The 15,153-nt window shown below is 45.4% G+C and overlaps 1 protein-coding gene across 18 annotated transcripts in view; it reads right to left on the reverse strand.

Moving 5' to 3' along the window:
• DNAH9 (dynein axonemal heavy chain 9) overlaps positions 1 to 15,153 on the reverse strand; it is a 352,680-nt gene that overhangs the window by 65,396 nt on the left and 272,131 nt on the right. For 17 of the 18 annotated variants that reach the window (XR_008997155.1, XM_057500838.1, XM_057500837.1 and 14 more), the window contains 5 exons: positions 13,782 to 14,017; positions 12,169 to 12,291; positions 10,959 to 11,163; positions 8,837 to 9,001; positions 3,987 to 4,127 (listed from right to left, as the gene is read on the reverse strand). Coding sequence is in view for 17 of the 18 variants with exons in the window: in XM_057500838.1 (XP_057356821.1) it covers positions 3,987 to 4,127; positions 8,837 to 9,001; positions 10,959 to 11,163; positions 12,169 to 12,291; positions 13,782 to 14,017 (870 nt within the window). In the remaining variant the exon portion in view is untranslated. Of the gene's footprint in view, positions 1 to 3,310; positions 3,406 to 3,986; positions 4,128 to 8,836; positions 9,002 to 10,958; positions 11,164 to 12,168; positions 12,292 to 13,781; positions 14,018 to 15,153 lie in introns of those variants that run through there. The other variant, XM_057500850.1, reaches the window with a different exon arrangement.

The following is a 15,153-nucleotide window of genomic DNA, read 5'->3' on the forward strand; positions in this document are numbered from 1 at the left end:
TAGCCCTTTACTTAGTTTGCCTAAATGAATCATTGCATTGTCACAAAATGGGCAAAGCTATGGGGCATAGAGATAAGAGCCTACAGTTTGAACAGTGAGAAATAAATATTGTGTAGCCAAAATAATTAACTTAGGTCCAATAAGTTTGTTGGATAACTACCCAAATAAAGAGGAAACAGTCACCAATAACCAGCTGGGATTAATTATCCTATCCACTAGATTATTAAATTTGATGGTGGGACCAATGTGTTATACAAATCCGTTGTCTAAAAGAGACCCTTGTACATAATGAGCACTCAGAATATTTTAAAATTATTTTCCCTTCTGGTGATAATCAGAACCTCATATGTCCTTGGTTTTTCTTCCCAGTAACTCTGCAGTCATACGATGAGCCCTGTACAACTTTTTTTCCCTCATGGACCCTTCCTGTAATGGTGAGAGCATAGACTGCTCTGTTTCCATCTTCTGAACATCATGGGTATACGATAAAATAAGAAACACATTAATCAATTTTCCATTGTTTTAAACTTGGATGTAGACTATTTATAAAAATACATATTCAGGATGCTACATGTTGAATATGATATGAATAGAATGAATCATTAAAGGAAAATCAAGATGCAATTGAGCCTTTTTCAATTCTTGGCTGTGCAAATTCCCAGTCTTTTCTCTATTTTCCTTTTGTGGCTTTGAGAAGAAAAGAAATCTTATTGGTCTTTCTAACATCAGGTATTGGAGTCTCAATTGAAACCATATAAAATTTGTGCCTTGATATTTTGTCACTTGCAAAGGGGGGGAGGAATGTGAATTTCTCAATTTCATGCCTCCGTGGTGTTTCTTGTTCATGAAGCTCTTGTAGGCTTTTGTCATCATGCAGTTTCTCTGATCCTGGTGGAATCTCCTGAGCACCTTCAGCACAGTCCATAGTGACATTTACCCTCACTGGGCAGGTGTTAGATTAGGACCCCAGCCTGTTAGAGGCCGATAATGTTCCCCAGCACCCTGCAGAGTAATTTGGGAATTTCCACCTGTAGGACAGGTCAGTGGAGACCGAGTCTATAACTTTCCCCAGGTGGTTACTGTGGCTTTTTTTTCTGTACCTCTGTTTAACCAAAATGACACTGATCAGTAAAGAATAGAGACTCTTACTAAGTTTAAGCAAAGTGACTCACAATTCAGGAAAAGACCTGAAGAGAAATGTAGAATCTGGGTACATCTGGCATTTCCTTTACACTGAGCTCATCTGAGCCCTCTGTTCCTTTCCATCCTGAAAAGGCCCTTCCTCCCCCTTACACTCAGTGTGTGCATAGCCCTGGTGCTCGGCCTGGTCTCTGCAGTGCTGGCTCTGACTACTCTTGTCTCCTTTCAGGGATCTTATGGTGCCTTATCTTGAATTTTTTAAGTCTTTTCACTTATTCCACATTGTGAGCACACTGAGGGTGGGATTGGGCCTTACCTAACTTCTTACCTTTCTCAGAGTCCTGCCCTGCTCTTCGCATATAATCAGCTCTGAAAAGATTTGTTTAATGAAGGACTGTGTCTTACCAATGCCCTAAAGAGTTTAGGCAAACATAAGGGATGCTCTATACCAAGGGTCCCAAACCCAAGTGGCTACAGGGGCCAGGTGTGTAAGACCAAACTGGGAGGGGCAGGGAGCATGGCACTGCAGAGGGCATGTGCCTGCTTAGGCAGCGGCCACTCCTTGACCCCAGTGAGTGAATGTTTGCCACGAGGAATGTGAGCTCCCTGCTACCGAATCTTCCAAAGCATTTCAAGCAGCAATATATCAAAATTTGTGTATTTGCTTTTACAGAAGCAAAACCTATCTCAGAAGACAGTTTTGATTAAGCCCGGAAGTTCGTAACACAGTTAAGATGGAGTAAGTGATAATAAAAGATTTTTTTTTTCAAAACTCAGCTGAAGACTGGGAGAGGGGTAATAGGGCACACTTTCCAGGTGCCAAGGAGTCCTGGGTGAGAAGACACCTCCCTGGGTGAGTGAGAAGCCAGAAATTTGTATTTGTGTGAAATCAGCTGGGATTAATTTTTAAAATTACTTCAAAATCTTCACAACTGGTGAAGGTATTTGAAAAGCCCTGAGTACCAATGAAAAGAAGCTCACACACCTTTGGACCTCTGTCTGAGACCAGGGTCCTGTGTTCCATCTGCTTCTGACTATTGGGTTCTTTCCTGTCCTGTGTCTTTGAGAAACATTATCCTTTAAGTGTTGCCCCTCCACACCATGCCCAGGACAGAGCGGGCGGGCCTCCCCTCAGTCTGCAGGAAACCCCAGCGAGGTGTCTCCTCGCCCGAGACACTCTGGCACCGGCAAGTGGGTCTTATTAACCTTCTCCTAGTCTTTGGCTGAGTTTTGAAGAAAAATTCTTCTACTATCACTTAACTCCATTCTAACCATGTTATGAACTTCCAAGCAATTCAATACCAGCCCCTGGAGAGTTTTGCTTCTCTAAAAGCAACACACACACACATTTAAAAATATTCCTGCTCAAAACGCTTTGGGAAATGGGCTGTGTGGCTCCTACCCACCGGCCTGTCTGTGGTTTCCATGCTCTGAGAATGCCTGTCCTCTCTGCCTGGAACCGGAGCTGTAAAATCCAACCTCAGCAAAAGCCAAGGCTACGAAAACTCCAGTGGTTAGTTGTTTGGTCAAATCACGGAAGTGCACTCTTCTGGTACTTCTGAAGGTCCTTATTCGGACCGCTTGTCATTAGACATGTAAATCTGTTTTCAGTGACCAAGCTGGTTAAAGAACAGCTGCCCCTGGCAATTCTTAATAGTATGGGGCAAAATGTGCCCACCGCACACACCATAAATAACACTTCTAATGACAAAACAGTCCCACAGCAGGATGCTGTTGGTACAAAATATAGCATCTTTTTGAAAACATATTTTCTTTGATTTCATTTGATTTATTTTCACCCACGAGAGTCACTGAGGTAGATTTCAACTGCTCTCAGAACTAGGGTGGGTGGGTTACCTTATAGTTATTAGCTTATCATGCTTTTATATTGTTTTAAAATATTTCATAATTTTTTCATACGTTGCTTTGGCCTGATATGAGGCCAAGCATTGGATTTCTTTTAAAAATATTACAAACAGTTCATTTAGTCTGCAGAGACTCTTTCTGATTGAGAGTTTGGGAAATGGTGAAACGCTGCCTCCAATTAAATAAGCCCCAGGTACCGGGGGCCTCTGGATTGCTTGCATCCATCCTCAGGTGCTCATTTCCATCCCCATACACTGGCTTCCATATGGCAGTTTAGCTTCACGGAAGGTGGGGTGTGTGTGTGTCCATGTCCTCTCTGCTGGGTCAAACCAAAGAAGTTGTTCGGAAATGCTCTACCACCCCTAATGCCTCGTCAATTGTGCTCTTTTGGTGAATGCCCTAGGGGAAGAAGGATATGATTTCAGCAGTGCACTTAAAATTTATATGTCTTTATTTTTTCATGAGTAAGATTAGTCAGCACTTAGAATTTACTAACGTCTTTGGTTTTAGAAATATTTCAGCAACTATAAAGCAGTAGCTTTGAGGATATTAGGGCAAAAAGAAAAGTGATTTAAAATTGGACTATTATCATTGCCTGCTTTGGTCTTTAACCAGTGTGAGTGACACACACATTTAATCAGTCCTATTATTTTTTAAGTTCTTTAGGGGCCAGGATCACTGCTGATATTTCTTGGTATCCCCTTCCACACATTCAACGAGCATAGTATGTGCTTTCTGACTGAGTGAGGCCAGGACTTGCATGGGGTCTCCTTCTGCTCCAGCCAAAGTAACCAATGAGCCCTGAAAGACCAGTTAAAGAGATGGGGTGTGTCCTGTAGGCACTGCAGCTGCTCCCTGGATTTCACTGTAAAGCTCTGCCATACCTAATGAAGCACATGGATAAACCCTGTGGACAGGAGCATTGGTTATAAGCTGCTGTTTATTACAGTTATGCAAAAAGCTCCAGGTGTAAAAATCACCTTGAGAGAAAACCGGTACATTGGGTGGATCTTGCTGAGGTCGCTCATGATGAAGTAGAGCACAGCGGCTCGGGCAGCTGCGGGCCGGTAGTGCTCTCGGGCCTCATTGATTTTCACCTCGGTCACCTTGGCCTCCTGGACCTGTTAGAAAATAAACAGTGGTCCACTGTTCAGACCAAACAGGGATTGAGAGTCAGCTTGGCCTCTGTGTGTAAGTGCCTGTGTGCCTGGGTGTGGGGTGGGGCACACGGGGGTGGGGAGAGCAGCTAGGAGACTGGGAAGCTGCTGTGATGCTCCCTGATAGAGCTTCAGGGAAGAAGGGGATGATGCGCTTCCAGGCTTCCACAGGGACAGAGGGTCAGCTCTTCCAGCTGGGCACTGTGGGCCACGCAATCTTCCAAGCTCCATTGCTAATGAGAAAGGTTTCACGGAAACACATACACATATTTATATATACACACACATACATATGTGTATAAGAGTTAATATGTAAATTCACAAAGAATTTCAATGGAAAAGTCTATTTTCAAAAAATTTCTTATCAGAGACAAAAATAAGAAAAGAGGCCTACGCATCAGAGACAGATTCTGGAAGAATCTGCCACTACATACAAACCTCAGTATGATGTGCCTGATGCTCCAAAACACAGTGAAACTACTGGTAATTTGTGAGTGTCCCACAGGGAAATAAAACGATCCCTATGGAAGATGAGCTATCAATAAACAGTTACACACTCCAGGAGCAAGTGTTTACCAAATGGGACGATTAGAAGAACTCTCCACTCATATCCCAGAAGGATCAGTATTCCAAGAGCCAAAGATGACTGAACAATTTAAAGCTTGTCACTAACTAATTCTGTTGAAAAGGAGCGGACATAAAAGAATGCGTAAAGTCAGGACATGATAAAAAGGAAAAGGCATCATCTGAAGAAGAGCTAACTGGAGTTTCTAAAAATGAGAATACAGCTATTCAAATGAAAAACTCAGTGCGCAGGTTAAAGAAGGGACTAGAGCTGGAAAGAATTAAGCAAACCAGAAGACAGATCTGAGGAAATTGTTAAAAAAATAGCTCAGAGAGGAATAATGAAATAAGTAGAGAATAGAGAGGATGAGGGAGAGGCGGTATTTTAGTTAAGAATTCCCCCAGACCAACAGCAGACCGGAGCTCTTGTTGACCTCAGAGAATGCTTACTATCCACAGGCCCTTGGAGAAATAAATATTGGCTTCAATTAGAAGCAATTTCCTTGTAAGGTGATAGAAAATTTGGATTCAGTTTTAATCCAAAAGGAGGAAATAAGATGCAAGAATTTCTTAAATATATGGTTGCTCTAAATAGCAAAGACTATTTAAAAAAACAACTGGTTTGGGAGTAGGGGGTCAAAGCAAGATGGAACCAAGACATTAAAAAACAGTAACAGAGGGAAAGGATGATTGGAGTATTTTAAAGTTCGTATACAGTTTTAGAAGAGGCTAGATGTATTGCTCAATTTTACACTTTGTTAAGTCAGCATATGTATTGTTATGTCGCATAAAAAAGAAAATATATTTTTTACATATAAATGAAGCAATCAAGGTTAATCAATAAAATACAAAAGAGTGAATAATTTTAAAATCAGTGAAGGATAAAAGATGACAAAGAAATATTAAGAAAGGAGAAAAAGATATGGTTAACAGAGAACACAAATTAAGACAGTAAAAATAAATTCTACTGTATCAAAAATGTTAATAAATGCAAATTGGTCAAATACAATAGTTAGAAGACAAAAATCAGAAGGGAGCAGAAATGAACACAAACCATTTAATTACTCAGAACAGTGTACTCACAGATTTGCACTTTTTAAGCTCACCTGGGTCCCTAATGCTGTCCAGTAATCTTTTTTCCCTGGTCAACTTTCATTCCCATTTTTCACAACTGCTACTGTATCCCTTCACCCTCTCCCCAAGCCCCCTCCCTCACCGCCGCTCCTGTACTCTCAGGGGGGCTTCATTCAGGCTTTCACCGATTTTAAGACATTATCAGCAAGGAATTTCCTTAATTTCTGCCTCCCCTTCCATTCCCTTAATTTTTTGCCTCTCTACTCTGGTTGTCTACATGGATTCATGGACCATTTCTAGACTCATCTTTGCCCCCCATTCCACTAACTCTGTCTTTCTAAAGGTAATCTCTTCATCTGTGACCTGCATTACATTTCCTCGGCTTTCTTGCATACCCCACTACACTCATTATTCAACTTCTCATCCTCTTCCTTTTCCTTTACACTCCATGCATCCTCCCGTCTCCAGCTAGGAGCTTAGCATGCTCAGTCTCTCATCTCAGGAGAAAACGCCTTCAGGGTCCTCCATCCTCCTTAAGCTACAGCCCCTTCCATCTCTACCCTTTCCTCCTCTGGCCTCTTTAAGAGTGGTTTCTACTCACTTCCCCTTTCTCAACTCCCATTTTACTTTCATTCTAATGCAGTCTGGCTTCTGCTTCTGCTGATTCACTGAAATCACGCTCCCCAAGATCACTGATAACTCCCCTTTGCAAAATTCAGTGGACACATGTCAGCCATGGGTTGAGGTCTCAGCATCATTCAACCTGTTGACATGCCCTCATGAAATGCTTTCCTTCATAATACCAAATGTACCTGCTTCCCCCACCATCTCTCTGCTCTGTCCCATTGTTTACATCTTCTGTACTTTCCTTACAATGTGTTAGTATGCTCTACTCTCAGTCTCATTATTGTGACTTCATCCACTCCCAGTCTCAATGGTCAGGGCTACTCATTGATGACTCTCAGTACCCTATCACCAGCCAAGAGCATATATCTAAGACCTTAGGTGACATTCCCATGTGACTGAACCAATAACATTCCATACTCAACACAACACAAACTAAAATCCGCATTTTCTCATCACCAAATCTACATATGCTCTCACCAATACCTACCTAGATATTTATTCCTGGAAGCTGAGACTTTTCGTTGACTATACCTATATCCACATATAAACATATGTAATAATTAACAAGTTTTCAATTCTACATCCTTGAATTTGCCCACTTCTTTGCACAACACTGCCAACCTCAGGATACCAACACCTCGAATCTGAATTACTGTACTTTTTACTACTTTGTCTCCTCCTGCATTCCCAAACTCTCCTCCAAATTATAGCTGGAATGATCTTTCTAAAGCACAGTTCTGATCATGTTACTTTCTTGTCTAAAAAGGAGGAGAAAACCCACCTCTTTCATGATCCCCAGCTCCCATCTAAAAGCCCAAACTTCTTAGCATGATTTACAAAGCCCTTTGCAATGGCAACACACCGCACCTTCCGTGCCTCATCTCCCATGACCAGGGCCATCACCCTGATGCTCTCTCAGCGTCTGGCCCCAGGAAAGGGGAGCACCTCTCATTCTCACCCAGCATGGGTTAGCCCTTTCCCTCTGTGTGTTGCTGGATCCCTGGGCTTCCTCCAGTACAGCACCACAGCTTTGTAATTGCCCCTTTTCTCATCTTTCTCCTTTGAAGGAGCAGGTCTTGGAAGCCTGGGATTCAGACAAGCTTCAGTGTTGTGCTCCCAACTTTTGCCATGGAATTTGGAATAGAGCTGCCTCCATGTAAGTACTCACTGGACGATGACTGAGACAGAGAAAGAAGTAAAAAGGAAGCAAAAAAAGGAGAAGATGGCTCTATGGGACACTTGGCACATAGCAGGCACTCTGTAAATGTCCACTGACTTTAAAGAGGAGGGCACAGATGGAAGGGGTGAGGAGGCAGGGAGAGGACAGCCCTGTGGTTGAGTCTGTTGCAGACCTACTCCTTCTGTGTGAGTTGGGTCCTGTCCTTCCCTCTCTCCTGTCTGAGGCAGGGGAACCTCTACTATAATTTTTTTTTTTAAACTCTATGGCCCTATGTAGAGATACGGAGGTGACAGAGAACCAAGAGTAACACCTGGTGGTCACACAGCTGCCACGGAGACAACACGAGACTGGACCTCCCTCCACTCAAGCTCCCACTCCAACCCTCGTTGTCTTGATCCCATAGTGGGCATGAGCTGGTTCATCTGCCCTGCCCATCATTACTTCTCATTTTTCCTACTGTGCCCCTACCTGAACAGAGTCCTTTATACCTGGAGAAATCCCAGTGACCTGACAGTGAGTATATTCCCTCAAAGGTGTATTGCTCCTGGACACTGTTACAGACAGGCTTTTCTTGCTCAAAACCAGTATCTTAATTACTCTTCTGATCCAAGAGCAGAAGTAAGAATAAGAAAGGTCATGTATAGGTTCATCAGCCACCTGGGGAAGAGTGAGGGGTTTGGCCGCATCAAGCCATGCCTTCCAGTCCCCCATAGGGGGGAATAAAAGCCTTGTGAAATAAAAGATGGAAGCTACTCACTCAAGAGTTTCCCAGGATGATACTGTTCTTGAGAACTGAATTTCCTGGGAAGCCGGTGAAGTTTCTCATTAAAATCAGGAGATTTTTGCAGGGTGGTGGGGTTTTCCCAGGGTGCAATCAGGCCTGAACCAGTCACCTTTGACAGCAGTAGCTTCAGGGCAGTTCCACCAACTGACTGAGGCATGAAGTTGGAGCTACCCTCCCCTGCACAAACACAAGGCCCCACACAGACTTAGGGGCTCAGCACACGTTTGTGGAGTTGAGTCGTCAAAAGTATTTCCCAGAAAGTGGGAGCTCCCTAAGGAGGGTACAGGATAGTCATTTCAAGAATCCTGCCTGGCTTGACTTTCTAGAGGAAGCTAGGGAAGATGGACAAACCATCTGTTACTCTGACTTCCTTTTTTGCAATGTCAGACTCAGAGATGAGGGGGAGGGCCTCTGCCTCCCGGAGAGGCTGCCAGCACCGCTTACCTTTGCTTCCACTTCTGCAGCTGTCTGCTTGGTGACCTCCAGGTTCTCTACTAAGGCTGTTTCTCCCAGGAAGTTCCCAGATGCTGAGGAGAGGCGGGACAGCAGGTTGTCTTCTAACGTTTTGAGGGTGATTTTGAACCCATTCTGTTGCTTCGTGAGATCTGACTGCAAATACCAAGTCAGGGAGTCAGGCAGAAAAGCCCAGAGCATCCTACTCTCGGGGTGCGTATGAATAAATAAAAACCATGGGGTCCAGTTCCTTCCTTTAGAGGGATGCAGAATAGCAGAGTGCTTGACACCACGAGCAGATGAGACAAGAGGGTATGTCGAGTCCCTACTGCACCGTTTACTAGTCCTGGGACCTTGGGCTAAGTTACCCTCTTAACACTTCAGTGGCATCTGCCGGGTGAAGCCCAGCACCTCTCAGAGGAGTGCTGTCCCATGCTCAGCACAGGGCTGATACACAGTCTGATCACTATACGGAGCCTTATTCAGCGATTCAGGGGCAGGAACAAGTTTTAGTTCTCTGGAGGGTTTTCTCTGTCACCACTTGGCTGCCCCCAGAAAAATAGCTCTCCTGTGGATTATCATTTTTTTGGAAAAAAAAATTCACAGAAGTAGTCTACAAGGTTTAGACAAGATCATGTTAGAAGTCCTTCTCAAGGCTGGAGGGGACGCTGGTGCCCAAGCAGATTCCACCTCATCTTCCCTTTCTGATTGTTAGATTCCTTATCCTAGAGCGCTGGACACTGTCTGTTGGGGGCTGGTAACTTCAGGCAGCTGTAGTGGGTTTCCTATGTACCCACTGGTACTATGGCTTTTGCATCCTTGCAAAGAACAGTGTTCCTGTTGCAGGCTTCAGCCACAGACACCCTGGCCATCTTCTGTTTTTAAAAAACATATCTCAGTCCTTCCTCATTGCCTCAAGGGCAGGGCTCAGTGCTCCCTCTGCTGGGAATGCTCTATGCCCAGAGGCTTTCAAATAATTTAGGATTTAGCTCAAATGATACCCTCTTCTAGACTCTTTTTTCTTACCTCCCAGTTTAAACAAGCACTCTGGTGCTCTAATATAACCCTGCTTTATTTTCTCCAAAATTCTTATCAATACCTGAAATGACATTATTTTTGTTTGCATTCTTATTTTCTTTGTTCCTCCACTCCACTCCATGGTGGTAGAGACATGCATGGTTTTCCCTGTTCACTGCCAAAGCCTCAGTTCCTGGACTCTTGCCTGTTACGGAGCTGAAGTGCCACAGGTATCCATTCAATAAATGAATGCTAGCAGGAAACAGTCTTAGGGAGCTCTGAACCCAGTGTCACTTGCACTGTAATTTTTGACCTGTAATTTACAATCCAAGTAGGTCAAAAGAGAGAAAAAAAGGGATACTACTTGCTTTGGACTAAATTGTGTCCCCCCTCAAATTCCTATGCTGAAGCTCTACCCTACCATGTGACTGCGTTGAACATGGGCCTTTAAGGCAGTGGCTATGGTTAAATGAGCTCACAGGGTGGGGTCCTGGTCTGATGGGATCAGTGCCCTTTTAATCAGAGAGACCAGAGAGCTTGCTCTCTCTCTCTGTGCACACACAAAGAAGAGGTCTGTAAGCACATGGCAAGATGGGGGCCTCCTGCAAGCTAGGAAGAAAGGTCTCACCAGAAACCAACCATGCTGGTTCCCTGTCGGGGACTTCCAGCTTCCAGAACCATGGAAAAATACATTTCTGTTGTATTAACTGCCCAGCCTATTGGTATTTTGTTATAGCAGCCTGAGCTGACTAAGACACTAATCCTAACATGGTTAAAAACCTGTTTCCATTGCCCTTGCAAAACTGAACTTGACTTAGTTCTGGACACAGGCATGTGACCATGTGTGATGAGAGGCCCTCATGTTCACAGCCCTGTGCCAGGCTCTGCTCTCGGCGATGAGTGTCTGTTCTCCCAGCTATCTTCTGCCTCTCTGTTCTCTAGCTCACTCCAGCCCATGTCCCAGCTTGGGGCTCCAGGGGCTGGTGCTCCGGGTCTAGCAGAGCCCTTGCTGCTCTGCTCTCCCAGATGGGGAGCACTGCAGGACTGAGCGGCAGAGCATTTTCTTCCTCCTTCCCTTGGTGGACACCTGACCTACCTTTAGCTGCTCCAGGTCTGGCCTCTCCATGCTGACCACAGCGGCCAGCAGCTGGTCCTCCAGGCCGTCCCTGGTCACGGTGAAGTTGATCAGAGTGGCTTGAGCTTGCAGTTCCGGCTGGTAGTGAGGATTGGCCAGCTTGGTGTGAAGGATTAGCCGGAATTTGGGATTGTATTCACACTCTTTGTCTCCGATTTTAATGAATCTGGAACACAAAGGCTTTTGTGAAGATGGGGTACCTTCCTGTGAGATTTGGTCGTGACAGAATTCTAGATGGTTTTTTTGTAAAAGCACAGTAAACAGTATTGCCACATTCAGATGGATTTCTCCCATGAATGTCTGGATTGAGCCCTAGGATCTTTGTCCTCAGGGGGAGGGTGAAAGACTGTCTCTCATGGTCCCCCTGTTCGATTTGTGTTTGCATGCAACTGGAGGGGGAGCCGTTGACAGGGCAGCCCATACAGAGCTGTACTGATGAAACATTTCCAGCAGATGGCAGTAAAGTGCTTGCAGGAAGGGGCACCCTCGTAGTTTGCACAAAGGTGCCTTAACAGATGAGAAATTGGGCTTACTTTTTTTTGGGGGGAGGGTGAAAGGGTTTATACCCAACTTTATTCCCATGGTGGCAGGTCAATCACTAGAATCCTGTCCACTCAGAGCAAGTCTGCATGCAGCAAGCTGGTCTCTGCCGCTGGGCCTCTCCCAGCACTAAGTCTTCTCTGTCTCTGTTCTTGGCACTGTGGGCTTACTTTTTTTATTGGCTAATGGAGAATAACTTCCATGGGTGAAAATGGTTAATTAAAATGAGCAGATCTTAGGCACATGTGAAGAAGGTTTATGGCCTGGGCGGCGGGTGAGGGGCTCTGAAGTCAAGCAATCCTGCATGAGATAAAATGTGCATCCTTAAGTCAGTCTGCTTGTCAACCACTTTCCTTCTAAAGTTCCTCCCAAATAGTGCACCGTGCCTTTCAGAAGAAGTCAGTGAGGACACTGACTGCCGGCAGAGAAGTTATTCCAGGAGACCTTCTCTAGGAGATGAGGGCAGCTAAATAGTCCTCTTCTGGAAGAAAGAAACGTGTGCGGGCTACCAGGAACTACTTGACATGAGTTGAGGATAGGATGTTCTAGGAAGAGTACAATCTGCCCACAGATCTGCCTGGGGCTGTGAACCAGCTCCTCACCAAGGAGCAGCCACGTGGCTGAGACTTACCGTCCTTTTTTAATGACTTCTCTGCCAAGCAGGGGTCCCAGAACAGGATCAATGGACTCTTCTACGTTTTCAATTAGCACCACATCTCCAGCTTCCAGGGCACGCTCTATAGTTTGAAGGTAGCTGCGGAGAAAGTTGGGCAGGAAAGCCTGTGGCAAGGTGTAGATTCACAGGAAATTTAATGAGATAATTGCGGCCTCTGAGACACAGTGGTTAACTTGGAGGCACCGCTCTCCTGGATGGCTTCAATTTTAAAATTGATTAATTAATTAAACATCGTGGTAAACTATACATAACATAAAATCTGTCCTCTTAACTGCTGTTCACTGGCATCACATGCATTCACATTACTCTGCGACCATCCCCTCTCTAGAGCTCTCTCATCTTGCAAAACTGAAAATCTATACCCCAGTGCCCCTCCCCACAGAACTGACACCACCATTCTAGTTCTGTGCCCATGAATTTGGCAGCTCTCCATTCCTCATGTGAGTGGAACCACACAGTATTTGTCTTTTGTAACAGGCGTATTTCTCTCAGCATGATGTCCTCAAGATTCATCCATGTGGGAGCAGGTGCCAGAGCTCCTTCTGGGTTGAGGCTGAATAACATTTCACTGCACACCCCATCTTGTTTATGCACTCATCTGTCAGTGGACACTAGGTTTGCTTCCACCTTTTGGGTATTGTGAATATGGCTGCTGTAAATGTGGTTGTACAAATAGCCATTGCTTTTACAATGGTGTACCACAGTTTCCTCAGATGTGAAATGGCACCAGTAACATTAATCCTGTCAGTTGTGTGGATTAAGGGAAGCATCTAAGATAAAGTCCCTTACACCAAGACTGCCCATTCAACCACCTCACAAATGATCTCTGTCCCTCTTCCTCTCCCCCATTGCCCTCTTATTTTTTCCATGTATCCTAATGACAAGAATTGAGAACAGAAACTACAAAGCTAAGTTATATCAGAGTTAATGAAGCAATAGGTGACAGCTGCTGAGGCTGGACCCATGAGGTGTGGAGGGTGATGGGCAGAGGATCCCTGTCATTCATGTCTCTTCACATCATAACTCCCCTGTCAGGTGGGCACAAAGCTGCATGGCCGGTGCAAAGGGCTCTGAAGGTTTCATAATGAGCTTGGCTGCTGTGCATATGACTGTCATGTCATCCCTCAGGGGACAGAGCATTCAGGTTTGTTCCATGTGGCTCCAGGCAGAGGTAGGAACATGGGTGGGAGAGTGCTGAAGGAGGCAGTTTTTGGCTAAATGTGAGGAACGCTTTGTACAACAGCTTTGTCTGACGATGGATCATGATGTTAGGGGAGGTGGGGAGTATTTACGGGAGACGGGAGGTGAATGTCAAGGATGGTGGAGAAAGGACCCCTGAGCAGGTTGGGAGGCTGGGGCATGTGATTTCTAATGAGCAAGAAAAGCAGAGACTCCGGGCCCAAGCATCTTGCATTGGGAGGTTCCCTAAAATGTGAGGAGAAACACGAGCAACATCATGGAGAGACTAGAAGGGTGGAAGCAGTCCCCTGGGGTTTCAGACCTGCTCATAACATTTTTTCTCTGCACACAAAGGGCCAAAGTGGAAACTTACGTGCTCAGCCACCTACCCCTTCTGACCTATCCGGGTGACCCACAGGTCTTCGCCGTATTTGTTCTTGATCCATTTGATGCCTTGTAGCTGAGGGTCAACCATGAGCGGCCAGCGCTCACAGTTGACGAGGAGGGTGGCATTCTCCATGGACATGCGGTCCGCAGGGAGGCCCTCGTTCTGCCAGGCGGCCATGTCAGCATCATCCGTCAGCATCCTCAGGGGATCCAGGCTGGGCGTGACTGGGATGGGTACCTGACGATGGAGAAACACCACGCATGCTCAGAACGGAGGCAGGCCTTCTCATGTGGGGGCGGAATACCCAGCTGCTCACTAAAATGACACAACTTCTTTAGAAGCGAGATCAAAATCTCCCTGAGGAGTGCTTTTCTGGCCAGGTGATTATTCCTGGAAGCAGGTTTCTGTAAACTCCTGATAGTCTTTTTTTCTCTTGATGGATGACCACCAGCTTAGCTCAGCCTGTGTGATCTTTTGTTCTTTAGTATATTCTCCTAAATCAAATTTCTACCATAATTATTAGTACTTTAACCAGTAGTTTCCTATGCGCATGCCCCTGGTAACAGGTCACTTCCCTACGACGTATCTGTGTCTCTTGTGTATTTTTCACAAACCAGGCCCCGCCCCCAGTGGGCTTTCTCCATCCATGCCAGCCCACAGTACCCACTCCCTCCTCTCCTCTTTTTCACCACTTGCTCACAGAGGCCCAGCTTGCAAAACTTTCTCCCTGCCTGGAACACCCCACTCCCAGGGCTTCTTGCCTGAAACCCGCCTGCTGCTGTGTGCTGAGAAACAGTGAGCAAACCGTCAGGCCTGAGCATGCCCTTGCTCCATGCCTCTTATGTGTGCACCAGACCCTTCCTTTTCTTTCTGTGTTGACTATTCCACCTCATTTAATTCTCCCACAAGTCTGTTTTTCAGTGGGAACAATACTCTTTTTAAAAAAAACACTGGGGTAAAATTCACATAACCACTTTAGAGTGCCCAGTGGGACGGTGCTTCACACATTCACGAGGTTGTAAAGCCGTCAGCTCTACCTAGTTCCAAAGTAGTTCCATCACTCCCAAAGGACACGCCTGACCCTTAGCAGTCAGTCTCGTTCCGCACTAGCCCCAGCTCTCAGCAACCACTAACCCGCTCTCTGTGGATTTACCTGTTGTGAATATTTCACATAGATGGAATCCTACGGTATGTGACCCTTTGTGTTTGGCTGCTCTCACTTAGCAGAATGTTTTCAAGGTTCACATGTAGGCTTTTGTAACGTCTCTGTCGCTCTCTTCTCTGACATTTGTCTCCCTGGTCACCTCAGGAAAACCTCTTCAAGTCATCTCCTGTCCCTTTAATCACCCCACCAAGGGTGCAAACAGCCAGTA

The sequence above is a fragment of the Manis pentadactyla genome, chromosome 4 (genome assembly GCF_030020395.1).
Source record: "Manis pentadactyla isolate mManPen7 chromosome 4, mManPen7.hap1, whole genome shotgun sequence".
Taxonomy (NCBI): Eukaryota; Metazoa; Chordata; class Mammalia; order Pholidota; family Manidae; genus Manis; species Manis pentadactyla.